The sequence below is a fragment of the Podarcis erhardii genome, assembly GCF_964252035.2.
Source record: "Podarcis erhardii genome assembly, chromosome: 2".
NCBI classification, from domain to species: Eukaryota; Metazoa; Chordata; class Lepidosauria; order Squamata; family Lacertidae; genus Podarcis; species Podarcis erhardii.
Window position 1 is genome coordinate 121,016,008 of NC_138498.1, and position 17,957 is coordinate 121,033,964.

A 17,957-nucleotide genomic window follows, 5' to 3' on the forward strand; every position below is an offset into this window, starting at 1 on the left:
AGGCGGGTGTGCAAACGCACCTCCCTGAAATTCTGTGCAAGAAGCACGTGTGGACGGGCGGACACGCGTGTTTCTTTTTTCAAAATGGCAATAAATCGAAAAGTGGAATGTGAATGCCCTAGCCAGATGCAGAGCGTGTGTTTTCACCCCTAGGAAACTCCCTCCTACTTTTTCCTGCTGCCTGACAAAATCCAACTGGTTGCATCTCCGCGCATCTAGTAGGAAAAGCTTCACCGGTTGAATCGCCGCCTGCCCTGCAGACATAATTTATCCTGCCAGAGACACAAAGCCATTTGCAACTCCCTTCCCCCTCCAGTCTTTACTAGCGGGCCGTTTCCTTCTGGTCCTCTAGCCCTTCCCACTTCTGAGATATTTCTGAACCAGCAAACTACTTTCGTTTTCCACTTCCCAGAAACGGCCGGGCTTCCCCGAAGATCCGAGCTCGTCGGAGGGGCTTTCCAGAGAAGAGAGGCGCGGCTGACGGAAGGCTGCAAACCTCTCTCCCCTTTTGACTCCAGTTCCACTTTTAGCTCCCAGGATCTACAAAAGATCCTGTTCCTTTTAAAAACCCTTTTTTATTCCCTCGCGCAAAGAGGCGTAGGGCCGCCAGAGGGCGCGCCGTCTCCCTTCCTTTTAACCTCTTTTAGCGACGCCGATTTGCAGCAGAAAGAAACTTTCCGGCTGGATCGAGCGGATCTGCTCCGTCCTCCGTTGGAAACGGAGAACTGGGGTGCGCGGCTGCAGATTTGCTGCGCGTTGCGGCGGCGGCGGCTGCTTCTTCCTTGGGCTGCTTCTTCCTTGGGAAGGGAGTTGCAAATGCTTTCCCCCCAGATGAGATCTTTGGCCTGATCCGGATTCTTGATTGCTTTCTTTTCCAGTGGGGCTTTCCAGATCTGCGCTTTGCCGGCCTCTCCTCCGAAGGCAGCTGCTCCTCTCTGTCTCTCTCTCTCTAGGATCCTGCCAGCTGCAGAGAAGATGAAGCCCTCCTGGCTGCCCTGGGTCTGGATCCCCCCAGTGGCGCTCCTGGACTTCTTCACCCTCCGCCTGGCATGGCATCTGCTGAGGCTGCCCTGGTGGAGCCCCCTGGTGGCCTCCTGGGCCGCTGCCCTGGCGCGGTGCCTGCTGCTGACCCTCTCGGCTTGTGCCGCCACCTGCTGTGTGGGTCCTGGGGTCCAAGACAGCCTCCTGCCTGCAGCGCTCCTCCTCAGCTTCCTGGTCCCCTGCTACACAACCCTGCAATACCTGTTTCTGTCTGAAGGGGTCGCCCTAGAGCTGGCGCACAGCTGGGCCCGGGCAGATGTCTTTGCCCTCAGCTATGTTGTTGTGGGGGCATCGGCCCTGTTGTGGCACCACCTCGCCCCCCGCCGGAAGGGGGAGGTGGAGACGAAATCTTCTGCGTCCTTTTGGCGCCTTGTCGCCTCCATGAAGCCAGATGTGCTGAGGTTCGTAGCCATTGCTGTGCTGCTGGTGGTCTCATCCTTGGGTAAGTGAGTGGGGGGGTGGGGGGATCCCAAACCTACCCCCTAGCTTCATTCTAGCCCCCTTCCCAGCTCTATCTCTGGTACAGAGTATTACTTGTAATAATAATAATAATACAGTGGTGCCCCGCAAGACGAAGGCCTCGCAAGACGAAAAACCCGCTAGACGAAAGGGTTTTCCGTTTTGGAGGCGCTTCGCAAAACGAATTTCCCTATGGGCTTGCTTCGCAAGACGAAAACGTCTTGCGAGTCTTGCCATTTTTTTCGCTCCCCCCCCTTTTTCTAAGCCGCTAAGCCTTTAATAGCCGCTAATAGCGCTAAGCCGCTAATAGGGTTGCTTCGCAAGACGAAAAAAACCGCTAGACGAAGAGACTCGTGGAACTGATTATTTTTGTCTTGCGAGGCACCACTGTATTTATTATTATTATTATATTATTTTATTATGTTATTATATTATTATGTTATTATATTATTTTCGCCCATCTGGACAGGTATCCCCAGCCATTCTGGGCATCTCCCAACAGAATATTATTAATAATAAAAAAGCGATAAAACTTCAAACATTAGAAAATTCACTAAACAGGGCTGCCTTCAGATGTTTTCAAAAAGTAAGAATTACCCCTCTGGGTCCATCTCTCTCTGCATCTTGAGGGTGTCTGTGCAGCGAGACGAGTGGTTTGCTTGTGGGAGGCCACCCAGAAACCTGACATCCTCTTTGTATTCATCCAGCCTTTTTCTTTGGGAAAGTTATGTATTCTCCTGATCCTCGCAGCATCTTGTAGCAATGAGTCCCACAGGTTAATTGTTGTTCTAGCTCATGTGTGGAGGAATGCTGGTAGGTGTTCGTCTGACCTGCTGCCAGCTGGTTTCAATTTATGTGGTTGTTTTCACCCAACACCATCTGCAACGAATGCAAATTTCAGCCAAGTTTCAGTATTCGCCGCTGCCTTTGATTTGAGGCCTTGGTACAATTTCCTTGCAGCTTCAGGACTAGATTAATTTTGGTGCATAATAACAGAGACATTGCTGGGCTGGGCAGGTGTGGCAACTTGAATAAAATATTGTGGGGGCCCAGGTAAGCCCCTGCCCACATAATCGATCACATGACGCAGTGCGCACACACCGATTGAATGGCAATGCCCATCAGCTTTTTCTCAAATATTTTATTTTGGGGGACCGAAGCCCCCAGGGTCCCTAGGAATTGGCTCCTATGAGCAGGCCGGAATATACAGAGGGCTCCGGGTTGGCGAAGACTGAGCTGTAGCCTAAGAAAGGGGGATAAGCTTGCTACACCCTACTTCTCACCCCGAAACGGAAGCCTCCAGCTCCTGTTACCCCCACGCCTACCATTTTGTCCCTGGGTTGCCCGAGTCCTCACGGTCTCCCCCCCCCCTTTGTGTGTCGTAGGGGAGATGGCGATCCCGTACTACACCGGGCACGTGACCGACTGGATCACCGGTGAGGCCAACCCCTCTGCCTTCGAGAGAGCTCTCTGGGTGATGTCCGCCCTCACCGTTGGCAGGTACGGAGCAGGTGGAGAAGTTTTAGGAAGGTTTTTGGGGTGGGAGAAAGGGGGTGTTAGAAAGCAAAGGCCCACCCTCCCTTTCTGACCTCTCCCTCTCTCTCTCAGCGCTCTGGCTGAGTTCGTGTGTGACTATTTCTACAACACCACCATGAACCACTTCCACACTCGCTTCCAGAGCAACGTCTTCAGAGCCGTCCTGCGACAGGAAGTCGGCTTCTTCCACACTAACAAGACAGGTAAAATCAGCATCTGCACCGAATGGGACTTGTCTTTAAGTTGAGGTACTCTTTTATTTTCTGGATGATTATTGCATCATATTTTTTTCAGATCGCTGCCTCGTGCTAATTTGTATTGTTCCCCCCAAAAGCCATTTTAAAGCTCTTCTGGAGTTTTAAATCGCCGTATTTTTCGCTCCGTAAGATGCACCTTTTTCTTCCTAAAAAGTAAGGGGAAATGTCTGTGTGTCCTATGGAGCGAATGCGTGGTCCCTGGAGCTGAATTGCCCAGGGGCGAAAAGCAGATTATGCTTTTTTTTTGGGGGGGGGGGAGTGGGTGTTGAAACAAAGCAAACACGTGGTTACAAAGCACGGATGCACATGGATCCTCAGGATTTTTGCATTGGGTCACTCCAAATTCACCGTCAAATCACATATCATGTCTGTGGCCACAGCATGAACCACAAAAATCATACATCCACAGTTTTGTTCAGAATATTGTTTTTCTTATTTTCCTACTCTGAAAACTAGGTGCGTCCTATGGTCAGGTGCCTCTTATGGAGCAAAAAATACAGAGAAATTTGTTTATTGCTTATATATGCCACCTTTTCCTCCAAGGAGCTCGAAAGTGGCACATGTAGTTCTTCCTCATTTAATCCCCCCACAACTGCCCTGCGACGTAGGCCGGGCTGAGAGGCAGTGACAGACCCAAGGCTTCAGGGCCCAGTGGGGACTTGAACCCTGGTTCCTCTTATTTTACGGCTGTGTCCACATCGTCGGCTTAAAATGCAGTTAGGTTGTCCTTTTTCTCAATTTGGATTGAAGCTGTGGGGGGGGTTAGGGGTGGGGGGAACCCATCAAAATGTAGCATTTCCAAAGAAACAACAAGGTACTTATTTGGTGGCCCAAATCACGTGTAGTCTGCTTCCCAAACCACCAGCTTTTGCTGCTACATCATTCCATCCTTATTTCAGATATTGTGATATATTGATACGTTGCGATGTTTAGCTGGTGATATATCACGACATTGAAATCCGGATATCGCCCAACCCCTAGAGCACAGTGGAAGTAGAGTTAAATGGGCGATTGCAAATCGCCTTCAAGCTTATGTGAAAGGTGATTTGTAAATTGTAACAAATAAATAGTTTTTTTAAAAAAAAAACAAACAAAAACCACTTCCTCTGAAATGTGCACTCTCTGCCCCCAAATCCCGATGATGGCGGTGCTGGCCTCAAGGATCTAACCCCCCACAGGGGGGGAATTTGATTTTTAAGGGGGGCAATTTGAGAATGTTTAGACCAAGTTAAAGGCCTTTTAGGCTTCCCCCACGTGAATAGGAGTTTACTTTTTTAAAAATAAGAATTATATGTCAGTGGGGGGAGGGCGGTGGCGTCAGGATTTTAGAGATGCTTAGGTGGGGCACAGCCAAAAAAAGGTTGGGAACCAACATAATTCAACACAGATCCTTATTTATTTCCGTGCTCATCCAAACAACACACGTTTTCCTCAAAAGCTAAAAAGCAGGAGTGGATTTCAGCTGCTCTGGTTGGTTTGGAAAGTTTTCACATTCCTGGAAATGCAGAGTTGTTCCGCCTGGCCTTTGGCTTGGAATCTACTTGATCCCCTCCCCGTCTTTCCTTTTCCTTTTCTCCTTCTGTGATGGAACTCCTATTTGGGGACTTCCTTGGCTTTTTTCTGGCCCACATAGGACCAGCCTGGACAGTTGGCCTTGGTGAAGATTTGACGTTTTCATCCCCAAAAAGTTTTTGATTTGAGTTTCTACTGAAATGAGGCTGCATTTTAAGTTTAATGTTGTCTTTTAATCTTGTTTTTAAGTTTAACTTAACAATTTTAATCAATTGTTTTGTGCCTGGTGTTAGCCACCCTGAGCCCAGTCTTGGCTGGGGAGGGCGGGGTATAAATAATTTTTTTTATTATTGTTGTTGTTATTATTATCAGGGATAAAGTAATGGTAAAGGGACCCCTGACCATTAGGTCCAATCGTGGTTGACTCTGGGGTTGCAGCGCTCATCTTGCTTTATTGGCCGAGGGAGCCGGCGTACAGCTTCTGGGTCATGTGGCCAGCATGACTAAGCCGCTTCTGGCGAACCAGAGCAGCGCACGGAAACTGCGTTTACCTTCCCGCTGGAGCGGTACCTATTTATCTACTTGCACTTTGATGTGCTTTCGAACTGCTAGGCTGGCAGGAGCAGGGGCCGAGCAACAGGAGCTTACCCTGTTGCAGGGATTCGAACCGCCGACCTTCTGAATGGCAAGTCCTAGGCTCTGTGGTTTAACCCACAGCGCCACCCATGGAATAATCCCCCCACTCGGTTTTCCTTGCAGATATTATACAGCTGTTGGGTCATCTTCGCTTACCTTGAACCTTGCCCAGATATTTCCTCTGCTGTCCCATCATCCTTGACCTCCTTCCTTACAGGGGACATCACTTCCCGGGTGACGACTGACACGGACACCATGAGCGAGGCCCTCAGCAGCGACCTCAGCCTGCTGATGTGGTACCTGATGCGAGGGGTCTTCCTCTACGCCATGATGCTGTGGCTGTCGGTGCCCTTGACCCTCTTCGTCACGGTGGCCCTGCCCTTCATCCTACTGGTGCCAAAGCTCTCTGGGAAATTTCACAAGGTACCCAAATAACCAGTGCCATGCAGGGTCCTGCTGGGAGTCATTCGAACTCGGTACCCCGTCTCTTTCTCTCGACAAGGCTGTTGTTCCCCCATAACCAGTATTCAGTGGTAATTGTATAGAAAACTCCCCCTCAAATAATCCTGGGAACTGTAGTTTGTTGAAGGTGCTGGGAATTATAGCTCTGTGAGGTGAAAGCTGTACTTTTTTGGTTTTATATCTTGATTTTATTCTGTGGACCGCCCTGAGACCCCCAGGGCGGTATAGAAATTCTAATAATAATAATAATTAATAATACTCTCAGGATTCTTTGTGCTTTCGATGTGGCTCTTCCTTTAGACTGCCCTAAAAAGGAGGGAGAGAGATTCTCCCAACTAAGATCAACTGAAGTAAAAGTGACCTCCTCTTAAGGGACAGTTTCTGTGCTCCAATTTTCCTGCTTCTTCCCCCTACCGAAACTGCCAGTTTTAGGAGAAATGGCCGTTTCTGAAAAGGGACACAAGGAATATTTGGTGTTGCGTTGGAAGTGATGCCAGGAAAACGGGAATTATGTCCCACATGTGGTAGAATATAGCTACCCCCAAGTGTGTTTTATAAGCTGGTCTCTGACCATATTAAAGTATCTATCTAGCTATTAATGATAAATTAACATGTGCCATTAAGGTAAGATGGGGAATATGCAGGAGAAATGATTCTGAGGAGATATGGAAGGTGCTTGTAGAATTTATACTGTTTAAACGGAAAGGGGTCAAACGATCGCAAGAGGTGTTGAAATTTCTGGAGGTTAGATAGTTACAATGGAATGGTCTTGGGGGTGGGGTGCTCATTTTTATTCTTATTTATTTAGGATTATTAAGGTAAAGGTAAAGGGACCCCTGACCATTAGGTCCAGTCGTAGCCTACTCTGGGGTTGCAATGCTCATCTCACTTTACTGGCTGAGGGAGCCGGCGTACAGCTTCTGGGTCATGTGGCCAGCATGAATAAGCCACTTCTGGCAAACCAGAGCAGCGCACGGAAACACCGTTTACCTTCCCGCCAGAGCGGTACCTATTTATCTACTTGCACTTTGATGTGCTTTCGAACTGCTAGGTTGGCAGGAGCAGGGACCGAGCAACGGGAGCTCACCTCGTCACGGGAATTTGAACCGCTGACCTTCTGATCGGCAAATCCTAAGCTCTGTGGTTTAAGCCACAGCGCCACCCGCGTCCCTAGTTAGGATTATTACTTTGTGATAGATAGATAGATAGATAGATAGATAGATAGATAGATAGATAGATACAAGTTCCTTGTCCCTTTTCCTTCCTTCCTTCCTTCCTTCCTTCCTTCCTTCCTTTCTTTCTTTCTTTCTTTCTTCTTTCTTCTTTCTTCTTTCTTCTTTCTTCTTTCTTCTTTCTTTCTATTTTTTGCTTCCCCAGCACCTGCTCCACTGACCCACCTTTTCTCTTCTCCCAGAACCTGGCGCTGCAGGTCCAGGAGTCCCTCGCCAAGGCCAACGAAGTGGCCACGGAGACCTTCCAGGCCATCTCCACCGTCCGCAGCTTTGCCAACGAGGACGGCGCCGCTTGGCGCTACGACCAGAAGCTGCAGGAGACCTACAAGCTGAACAAGTGGGAGGCCGTGGCCTACGCGGCCTCCATGTGGACTAGCGACGTAAGGGACCCAAACTGCTCCATTTTTGGTCGGGCGGGGGATGGAGATGGAGGCCGGAATTGGGCCGCAGGGCTCTTGGGGGTTTCCGAAACAACTGGAAAGTGCAAACTTTGGGAAGGCTGAGACGGAGGGAAGGATGTGGGGCCTCCCAGGGTGGACTGTAGCTCAGTGACAGCCTCTGCAGAAGGTGGTGGGTTCAATCCCTGGCACTTCCAGGGCAAGCGGGAAATGCCACCCCCCCAAAAAAACTCCAATGAGCCACAGCTGGTTAATGTAGATCAGGGTGGTCCAACCCATAGCCGTTGGCTGCATAGCCCTTTTTGGCAGCAACCACAACAAAAACACATCTTAAAGCCTTAAAAAAAATAAGTTTTGTGTCATGCATCATTAACAAAAATGCATACACCCGTTTGTGCATTAAATTTGTTTAATAATTAAATCTGTTAATTGTCTGTTCAATTATATATATTACAGTGGTACCTCGGATTAAGAACTTAATTTGTTCTGGAGGTCTGTTCTTAACCTGAAACTACAGTGGTACCTCGGGTTACATATGCTTCAGGTTACATACTCTTCAGGTTACAGACTCTGCTAACCCAGAAATAGTGCTTCAGGTTAAGAACTTTGCTTCAGGATGAGAACAGAAATTGTGCTCCAGCAGCGCAGCAGCTGCGGGAGGCCCCATTAGATAAAGTGGTGCTTCAGGTTAAGAACAGTTTCAGGTTAAAAACGGACCTCCAGAATGAATTAAGTACTTAACCTGAGGTATCACTGTATTCTTAACCTGAGGTACCACTTTAGCTAATGGGGTCTCCCACTGCTGCCACCGCGTGATTTCTGTTCTCATTCTGAGGTAAAGTTCTTAACCCAAGGTACTATTTCTGGGTTAGCGGAGTCTGTAACCTGAAGCCTCTGTAACCCGAGGTACCACTGTAATTGTGTATATTAAATATATTGCAAACACCCTAATTTACGATATAGAAATGTAATTCACCTTGTGGCCTCCGTGGGTTTGTACTCTTGTGGCCCGCTTTGACCACCCGGGTGTCAATAACACTTAGCTAGATGGAAAGACCATTGTAAACAGTTGAAATTGTTAGTAGGATTGGAGTATTACTTGTAGTTTAAGGGTGAATTCTGGATACAGTGGAGATGTAAAAGATTTGGACTGTCATAAAAGATGCAGAAGGAAATGATTAATAACGGGACCCACAAAGGGGAGGATGGAAGTCCAGTAGATTCCTTGCAATCTTGTTTTTGATGATCGATATTTTTAAGTAAACTTTTAATTTGAAAAACCAAATAATTTTTTAAAAAAACACACACACACTTAGCTAGATGGACAAAGGATCTGACTCTGTGTAAGACAGCTTCCCTTGTTCCAGTTTAAACAGCTTTTTAGAACCATGAGGTCCGGCGTATTATTTTGCCTTTAAGGGAAGGCAATGCGGCCAAGTGGCTGGACATCTCATTTGCAAGCAATATGTGAATCTCACGTCCCCTCTAGGTAGGGCTGGGCGAGACCCCTGCCTGAAACTCTGGGGAGTCGCTGCCGGTCAGTGTAGGCCATACTGAGCTGGACAGGCGACCGGTTTGACTCTGGATTTGACTCAGCTTCAAGCATCCCTCAAGCCCCGTTTTCCCCTTCCAGCTCTCTGGCCTGCTTCTCAAGGTGGGGATTCTCTACTACGGAGGGCGCCTGGTCACTTTGGGAAGCGTCAGCAGCGGAGAACTCGTGACGTTTGTCCTCTACGAAATGGAGTTTTCCACAGCAGTGAGGGTAAGTTTTTATTTTGGGGGTCAGGGACGCACAGCAGGGCTTGGGAAGGGGGTTCAGGAGAGCAAAGACCAACATAAAGTTAAAGGACCCCTGACCATTAGGTCCAGTCGTGGCCGACTCTGGGGTTGCAGCGCTCATCTCGCTTTATTGGCCGAGGGACCCGGCGTACGGCTTCCGGGTCATGTGGCCAGCATGACTAAGCCACTTCTGGCGAAACAGAGCAGCACACGGAAACGCCGTTTACCTTCCCGCTGGAGCAGTACCTATTTATCTAATTGCACATTGACGTGCTTCCGAACTGCTAGGTGGGCAGGAGCAGGGACCAAGCAATGGGAGCTCACCCCGTCGTGGGGATTTGAACCACCGACCTTCTGATCGGCAAGCCCTAGGCTCTGTGGTTTAACCCACAGTGCCACCGATGTCCCTAAAGACCAACATAGGGGAGAGGAAAAGATGCTGAGGTCCCTGGCGATATTTCCAGCTAGGTCTGAGAATCCTCTCCCGCCAAAGACCCTGGAGAGCTGCTGCCAATCAGTGCTGACAATACTGAATTTGAGGGACCAGTGACCTGGCTCCTGGCTCCTCCAATGCTTCCTCCGTCAGATGTTTTCTCCTTCCCCTCTTTGCAGGTCCTGCTCTCTGTTTCTCCACGTGTACAAAAAGCTGTGGGCTCCTCTGAGAAGCTTTTTGAGTATATCGACCGGACACCCCAGATTAGCTCTTCGGGGACGCTAACACCCCAGGATCTGCAGGGGCACGTTTTGATGCGAGACGTCTCGTTCTCCTACCCCGACCGGGAAGGCCCTCCTGTGCTGAAGGTATTTGGGGAGAAAGGGAAGGAAGGGGCTGGGATTCGGGGGGGGGGAGACAGAGCCTCAGGAATGGGGCACAAAGAGAACGTTGGACAGACCAGCCGAGACTCTTAGACGGGGAACCTGAATGGAATAAAGCTGGGTAGCTCAGTCAGAAGAGCACGAGACTCCCAATCTCAGGGCCATGGGTTCAAGTCCTGCACCAGGCAAAAGATTTCTGCATTGCAGAGGGCTGGACTTTTGGGACCCCCAAAACTGACATTGATAATGTGCAGTATATTTGAACACCCCCCCCCAACACTGCCACCGCTTGGCATGTTTTGTTGTTGTTTAGTCGTGTCCGACTCTTGGTGACCCCATGAACCAGAGCATGCCAGGCACTCCTGTCTTCCACTGCCTCCCGCAGTTTGGTCAAACTCATGCTGGTAGCTTTGAGAACACTATCCAGCCATCTCTTCTCTGTCGTCCCCTTCTCCTTGTGCCCTCCATCTTTCCCAACATCAGGGTCTTTTCCAGGGAGTCTTCTCCTCTCATGAGGTGGCCAAAGTCTTGGAGCCTCAGCTTCAGGATCTGTCCTTCCAGTGAGCACTCAGGGCTACCTGAGCCTTATTCATTCTCTCCTGCCCACAGGGAGTGTCCCTAGAGCTGCGCCCTGGCACGGTGACTGCCCTTGTGGGACCTTCGGGGTCGGGCAAGAGCACCCTTGTGGCTCTGCTGGAGCGGTTCTACGAGCCCCAGAGCGGGCTGGTGACGCTGGATGGCAGAGAGCTGAGCAAATATGACCACCGTTTCCTGCATGAAAAGGTAAGGGAGGATCTTGCCCCAGAACAGAGAGAGAAGGTGCCTTTCTTGTATTTCAGCAGGTCAGGGGTGGTATGGGTTGTCTTCTCCTTTGCGACTCCCCTTATTTTTAGTTGCTTTCTCAAAAGCACATTCTCCATATCATCATCATTTTTAATTTGTATACCATCTTTCTATCTTACAATGTTCAAGGTGGTTTACAAGCCAAAGAAACAAAAAAAATGTACATCTTATAACAAGCTAATGCGATACCAAAATGTGATAATAAAACATAACTTTAAAATAGGCAACCTACATCAAGAAAGCAACATTCAACAATCATTAAAATAGTATAAAATAATAATATCAACATATAAAAGTTAAACAGAAATCCACTCAACAGTTACAATAAATAATATCTAATTTATAATCAATAAAACAACGGCAAGCCACAGTACATAAAACAATACAATACACATTGAGAAGCAGAGACTAGAGGGTAGAGCAAGGCAGGTGGAAGGAGGCCTTGCCCGATGGAGTCTCTCTTTTGAGCTCCTTTTGCAATCGGCATCATCTTATGCAACACAGGAAAACACATGTTGAGAGCAGAGGGCAATTTTCAGCCTTGGTTTTGCTCCATCGGCCTCTGAGCCTCCCCTTTTCCAACTGGAGTCATTTTAGAACCAGTTTCCAGTTCCATGCAAAGGATGGACTAATTCTGCCATAGTTTAGTCCTGCTGATGCTCAGTCATAGGTCCGTTCCGAGTTGTGCATATTATTTTAAAAAAGTGTACAAAAAGTCTTCATATTGTATGCATTTTGTACACATTTTTAATGCGCCCTTAAGATGCATGCTTCTCAAGGCATTCCATCTTTGAAACCCACATTTAGTACATGTCTCTTATGGAAAGAATATTTTTGTGCAGATAAACTGTCTCAAATGCTTGAGAAGTGCATTGTCCCCAATTTATCCCTAGTTCTGAAGCTTTTTCCCCTATGAATTCTGTAACCTTGTGATCTAGATTCTTATTGGATCGTTGTATATAGTTTGAAAATTCTTCAGTGTTTTTTTCCCCCCTTTTAAAAGTGTGTGATCCAATCAGGACTCACATTCCAACCAGCAATCAAGTTTAGGCGTGTTGGATCAGTTTTGTGCACCGCAAGGGCAAGCCAAATGAATTCCTCTTCCTCCCTAGTCCAGGCAGGCACCGTTGGGTTCTCCTTGGCAATAACCTGGAATTTAAAAAAAGTATTCCAGATTCTCTGACGAACTCTTCTGCCCTCCCTGCAGGTGGCGCTGGTGAGCCAAAGCCCGGTGCTCTTTGCCCGGTCCCTGCACAAGAACATTGCTTACGGCTTCGGGGAGAAGAGCCGGGAGGAAGTGGCAGGGGTGGCCAAGCGAGTGGGAGCACATCGATTCATTGCCAGGATGAGCTGTGGCTATGACACAGGTAGGGACCCCCTCCCCAGACCCACCCAGTTCTCTAAATCCCTGCCTAACCCTGGTAAGGAATCCATGGCAGGGGATTGTGGCTCAGGGGCAGAGCAGGTGCTCTGCATGCAGAAGGGTTCTGGGTTCAACCTGTGGTTTCTCCACCTTAACCAAAAGGATTCAGTAGTAGTAACCAGTTGTGGAAAAGACCTCTCCCTGTCTGGACAGGTGTTGCAAGTGTGGGGGTTTAACCTGGCTTCCACCGCAGGCTGATACATCTGCACGAGAACAACGTAGATCGAGGAACCTCCAAACGCCCTAGACCATCCTCCTTGCACTGACCTGTGTCAGTGTCCTTCAGCGTTATCGACTGATCTTCTTAGGGTTGCTGACCTCGCTTCCTGCTTCCCTCTTGAGAGCAGGCATGCTTTGGCTCTCTCTCTCCTCTTGAGATGCAAGATCAAGGATGACATGTTGCATCTCCACCAAGGGTTGCCATATGTCCTATTTTTCCAGGGCATGTCCTCTTTTTAAAAAATGAGAGTGATCCATAGTTAAAAGCAGAAGTTGGCAAATGTGTCCTCTTTTTTTGCTCTTCAAAATATGGCTACCCTCCTAGGAAAGACCCCTGGTTCTATATGTTTGGCAAATATAGACTTCCTTTAATAAATATTAGCTTTCTTGTTTCATAAAAAACCACAGAAACAAAACCCTGGAACTGAGCTGTAGCTATGGGAGGACTAGCCATTTTTTTGCCCTGGGTGAAGCCTCCAGAGGGGCGTCATTGAAACTCTCAGCTTGTGTGTGTGTGTGTGTGTGTGTGTGTGCGCGCGCGCAACTACATCAGGGGGTGCCAAACTGGGTCTTTGACCCGGGTGAAATAAAGTCTGGTTTCACCCCTGCCCTGGAATCTCAGTGGGATGATACCATGAAACGTAGGCTCCTTTGTCAGGGATTCTGTTTCAGTTCAGTTTCTGCCAGCAGATGCAAACATTTCGGCCCAGTCAACCGTACATTCATCGCTCTGCCCACTTTTTGCCTCTAGCCCTGCCCATCACCAGCATGTGGCCCCCAGAAAGTTGAACCATCTGCCCCACTGCCCTTCCAGCTGTGGGATGGGGTAGCAGTGGATCTGGGCCGGCCCAAAACATTTTGACACCAGTGCCAGACCCCTAAAGGATTCCCCGCTCCCCACCAGGGAAGAAGGGGCAAGGGACGATCTTCATCAGGAACAAGGCAAGGAGAAAGATCAATAACAGGATCCACTGTCCCAGTGAATCCTGCCACCTGAGGCAGTTGCCTCACTTCGCCTCATGGGTGGGCCGGCCCTGCATTGGATATTGGTTGCCAAAAGGGAAGGGAAGGTCTTGGGGGTCTGATTTCTTGGCCACTTTTAAGTTGGACCTAGAAAGTCTCAGCGAACATAGGAAGCTGACAGATAGTGAGTCAGACTAAGTCTGTCTAGCTTAGTAATGTACACACAGGCTGGCAGCAGGAGACTGTCCTAGTTCTGATGGAAGCAAAGGAATTCCTGAAGTGTCTCCCCATTGCTGCCATTTCTGTTCCTCCCTGCAGATGCTGGAGAAACAGGGGGCCAGATCTCCGGCGGCCAAAGACAGGGGGTTGCCATTGCCCGGGCTCTGATCCGAGACCCCCGAGTGCTGATCTTGGACGATGCCACGAGTGCCCTTGACATGGAGAGCCAGCAGCAGGTAAGTTGGGCCTGTGGAGGGGTAGAAGCCCAGAGGTGTTGGGTGCCTCTACTGTGATATTCTAGAAAAAGGGTCCAATACTTACAGAAACAGATGGTCACTGCAGCAATTCCCCCTGTGGCTTTCATGCCAGGCAGCCAGGAGGATAGACAGATGTTTCCTCTTCACCCCTTTTGTGGGAAGATTTTGCAAGGTGGGGTTCCTATACGCTTAACACCATGCTTGATGGGGGAGGAATAAAAAAAATCTTTCCCTCTTTCATGTTGGGATGAGGATGATCAGTGTTGTTGAAATCGTTGAACACTGATCATCCTCATCCCAACATGAAAGAGGGAAAGATTTCAACGATAAAGATGAGCGTTCTGCCAAAACTATTGTTTTTGTTCCAAACAATTCCAGTAATCAGAGTGATGGCTATTTTTAAGGAATGACAAAGATCAATTTCAAGGTATATTTGGCAGGGTAAGAAGCCTAGAATTCAATTTAAACTACTAACAGACGTGAAAGAAAGAGGAGGCTTCGCCCTGCCAGACCTGAAATTATATTATGAAGCAGCATGTCTCTGCTGGTTGAAGGAATGGATAGTTTTAGAAAGTTGTTACAATTATGTGTACTGCAGCTCTAAATAAGCAGGCTGACTGAACCCTTCAGTTCAGTTCTGTTCTGGCCTCTGAATAAACAAGAGCTGTTTGAAGAATTGCTGTGTCATCTGATATGTTCACCCACAACTTAACAATCAGGAAGACCAAATTTTAAATAAGGAATGGGGAAAATTTATAACTTATTTTAAAAGCCATTGTAAACAGTTAGAATTGTTAGTAGGGTGGGAATAGCACTTGTACATGAACATGAAATTTATTACGGTCAAAGACCGGCTTGAGAATAGCACTTGCAGTTTAATGCTGAATTTTGGACACAGTGGAGAGGTAAAAGATTTGGATTCTCATGCAGGAGGAAATGATGAACAACAGGACCCACAAAAGAGGGGAGGGGAGTCCAAGAGATTGCTTGGAGTCTTGTTCTTGTGTTGCGAGTTGTGACTGTAAAATTGTAATTTGAAAAACCAAATAAATAAATCTTATAAAAAAGAAAGAAAAGAAAACACTGCTTTTCCTGATGTATGATTCATTTAAGGCACAGGAGCCCTCCAAAACAACTCGGGAGGCAACTGGGTTAAGGGGAAGAAGTTGGCTACCTCCCTGCCAGCAAACTCCTTTTTGCTTTACTCCACAGGTGGAGAAGGAGATCTACGAAGGGGAGGCTCGCCACAGGCGCTCTGTCTTGCTCATCTCCCACCGCCTGCGCAGCGTGGAGCGTGCCGACCGCATCCTGGTCATGGAAGATGGGGAAATCCAGGAAGAAGGGACCCACCTGGAGCTGATGGAGAAGAAGGGCATCTACTGGCAGCTGGTGCAGAGGCAGCAGAATGGAGCTGAGGGCAGCAACAATGGCTTTGTTGACGTGGACCACGAGCATCTATAGTGGGTTCAGAACTGATGGAGGATCCCTGGCCTAGACCTATGCAGTCGTTGCCCATCATCCCTGCCTCCTCTTTTGGCAGGAGGGATGGGGAAATGCCTGGCGTGCTCCCAATCCACCAGCCTGCAGCTTGTCACCTCAGCTAAGGCAAAAGATCTGAGGAGACATAACCTTGCTAGGACCATTGCCTGCAGAAGGTCCCAGATTTAAGTCCTCTGCGAAGAGGTAAAAACAGTCCCTTGTCTGAAACCATGAAGACCAGCTGCTGCCAACCAGTGTAGACAGTACTGAGATTGACTGGCCCATTGCTATGAGGCAGCTTCCTCGCCTCCTGATCTCTCCATGAAAATAGTAATCTATATTTCAAGGCATCTCCCTATATCTGAGAGGGGCAGCCCCACAAAATTCCAGCTCTTCGAAACACATATCTTTACATCTGGAGTTGTCCGTGTGTTTGGGGCCACATCTTGTGATTGATTGTGTGGGGGCGAGGCTTACCTGGCTCCCTCACACCAAAATATTTTATTCTTGTTGGCACCCCTAGCGGAGGCCGTTACTCATTCGTTAATCCCTACCTTATCATAGAAGGTCGGCACAACTTGAGATTTTGAAACCCGTGCGCGGGAATCACTGTTTATACGAAGGACATGCCAAAGGGCAGAGGCCTCGATCCCATGGTCCTCTCTGCCTCCCTTACATCAACCCAGAGGTGGCCCACCTCTGTTGTCTGCTTGACCATCCTCTCACCCCAAACTTTCCTTCACTATTGGGGCTGTCCCAACAGATTTTGCTGCCTGATGTAAAAGGCAGGCCATCCCTCGCCCACTCCATGCACAAAAGTCATTTGGGTGGGCAGTCGAGGCCTAACTGAAGCCCTGGCAACTGGGACGCGTCCTCCATTTTGTTTTGTACGCCGTACTGTTAAAAACCTGGTTAATGGCTTCAGTTCTTGTGAGTCACTTTGGGAGGTTGTGAATCTGAAAAGCAGTGGGCCAGGAGTGTGAAGGACCCTTTTTCAGGCCTGAGGGCCACAGTCCGATACACTGGGCCACCTGATAGACCGGGTGTAGCAACGGAAGTGGCGCTTTCCTGTGTATGGTTACATTTCGGTCATACAGTACAAAGGTTTTCTGCAAAATGCGCACACTTCCCCTCTGTTCAGGGGTTGGTCACATCCATGCCATACTTTCAAAACACTCATGGGCCACATAAACAGGCCCCGCTTCTCCCAGGGTGTCAGGGTTAAGAGTGTCGGAGTAAGACGTGGGAGACCTGGGTTCAAATCCCCGTTTGGCCCTGAAGCTCAGCCTGTCCCTGGCTCTCAGCCTAGCCTGCCTCTCAGGGTTTTTAGGATAAAATGTGGAGGGGGAGAACCATGAAGGGGGGAGAACTCTGAGCTCATTGGAGCAAAAGATGGAATGTAAATCTGATAAATTAAATTGGTAGGAAGTAGGAAGTGTAGTTAAGAGAGCGAGGAGACTCCTCATAGAGGGACAATAGATCAGCTTTTGGGGGGGGGTGCCTTGGGTACCCTGCTGCCTGGCCCACCAGCCCCTGAGGCAGCTGCCTCACCCTACTTAACGGCAGAGCCGGCCACGGGTCTCGAGTGGACAATTCCCGTTCTGTAGTATGCAATAACATGGAGATGGAGAGCTCTCTGGGGGCTGTGCCCTGAGATGGTATCTTTTTCCTCAAACAGGTCTAGGCAACCGCTTAAAATGTTGAGGTTTTTGTTTCATTTTCCAGAATTTTTTAAATTTTTTTTTTGCTTTTGTGTGTTTCTTACGTGTGCGAACAGAGAAATGTGCTTTGTTGTAGATGTGTATAAATTAAAATATACTTTTTATGTGGGTTTTTCTCTTTCACTGTTTTTCACTATAAAGCATGGATCTCATTCCCCCAGGACAATGAAGACACCTTTCTATACGGCCGCTGTATGTCCTTGAACTATGGTCACCCTGTTTTTCTCTTCCCTCCCACCCCTGGCCCAGCCACCTTGGTGCCCTCCAGAAGTTGTTGGGTTGCAACAACTATCAGGCCTTCAGTTGCAGTCCAGCATGTTCAGGGCACTTCAGGAATCAGCAAACTTTTTCCAGCAGGGGGCCGGTCCACTGTCCCTCAGACCTTGTGGAGGGCCGGACTATATTTGGGGGGGGGGGATGAACGAATTCCTATGCCCCACAAATAACCCAGAGAAGCATTTTAAATAAAGGGCACATTCTACTCATGTAAAAACACGCTGATTCCCGGACCATCAGCGCGCTGGATTTAGAAGGTGATTGGGCCGGATCCGGCCTCCGGGCCTTAGTTTGTCTACCCATGCACTAGGTGGTTGAAGGTTGTTCCACCACAACAAGTACAGTGGTACTCAGGTTACAGACACTTCAGGTTACAGACTCCGCTAACCCAGAAATAGTACCTTGGGTTAAGAACTTTGCTCTAGGATG

The 17,957-nt window shown here is 48.5% G+C and overlaps 1 protein-coding gene across 1 annotated transcript; it reads left to right on the plus strand.

Annotated features, from left to right (window-relative positions):
* Nucleotides 1–566: 566 nt before the first annotated feature.
* On the plus strand, nucleotides 567–17,360 carry TAP1 (transporter 1, ATP binding cassette subfamily B member). The gene is made up of 11 exons (XM_081852669.1): nucleotides 567–1,483; nucleotides 2,886–3,000; nucleotides 3,109–3,239; nucleotides 5,659–5,864; nucleotides 7,318–7,515; nucleotides 9,167–9,295; nucleotides 9,925–10,113; nucleotides 10,738–10,911; nucleotides 12,179–12,338; nucleotides 13,895–14,031; nucleotides 15,265–17,360. Exons 1-11 carry the CDS (start codon nucleotides 976–978, stop codon nucleotides 15,511–15,513), a joined length of 2,196 nt encoding a protein of 731 aa, XP_081708795.1. The 5' UTR covers nucleotides 567–975; the 3' UTR covers nucleotides 15,514–17,360.
* Nucleotides 17,361–17,957: the final 597 nt, after the last annotated feature.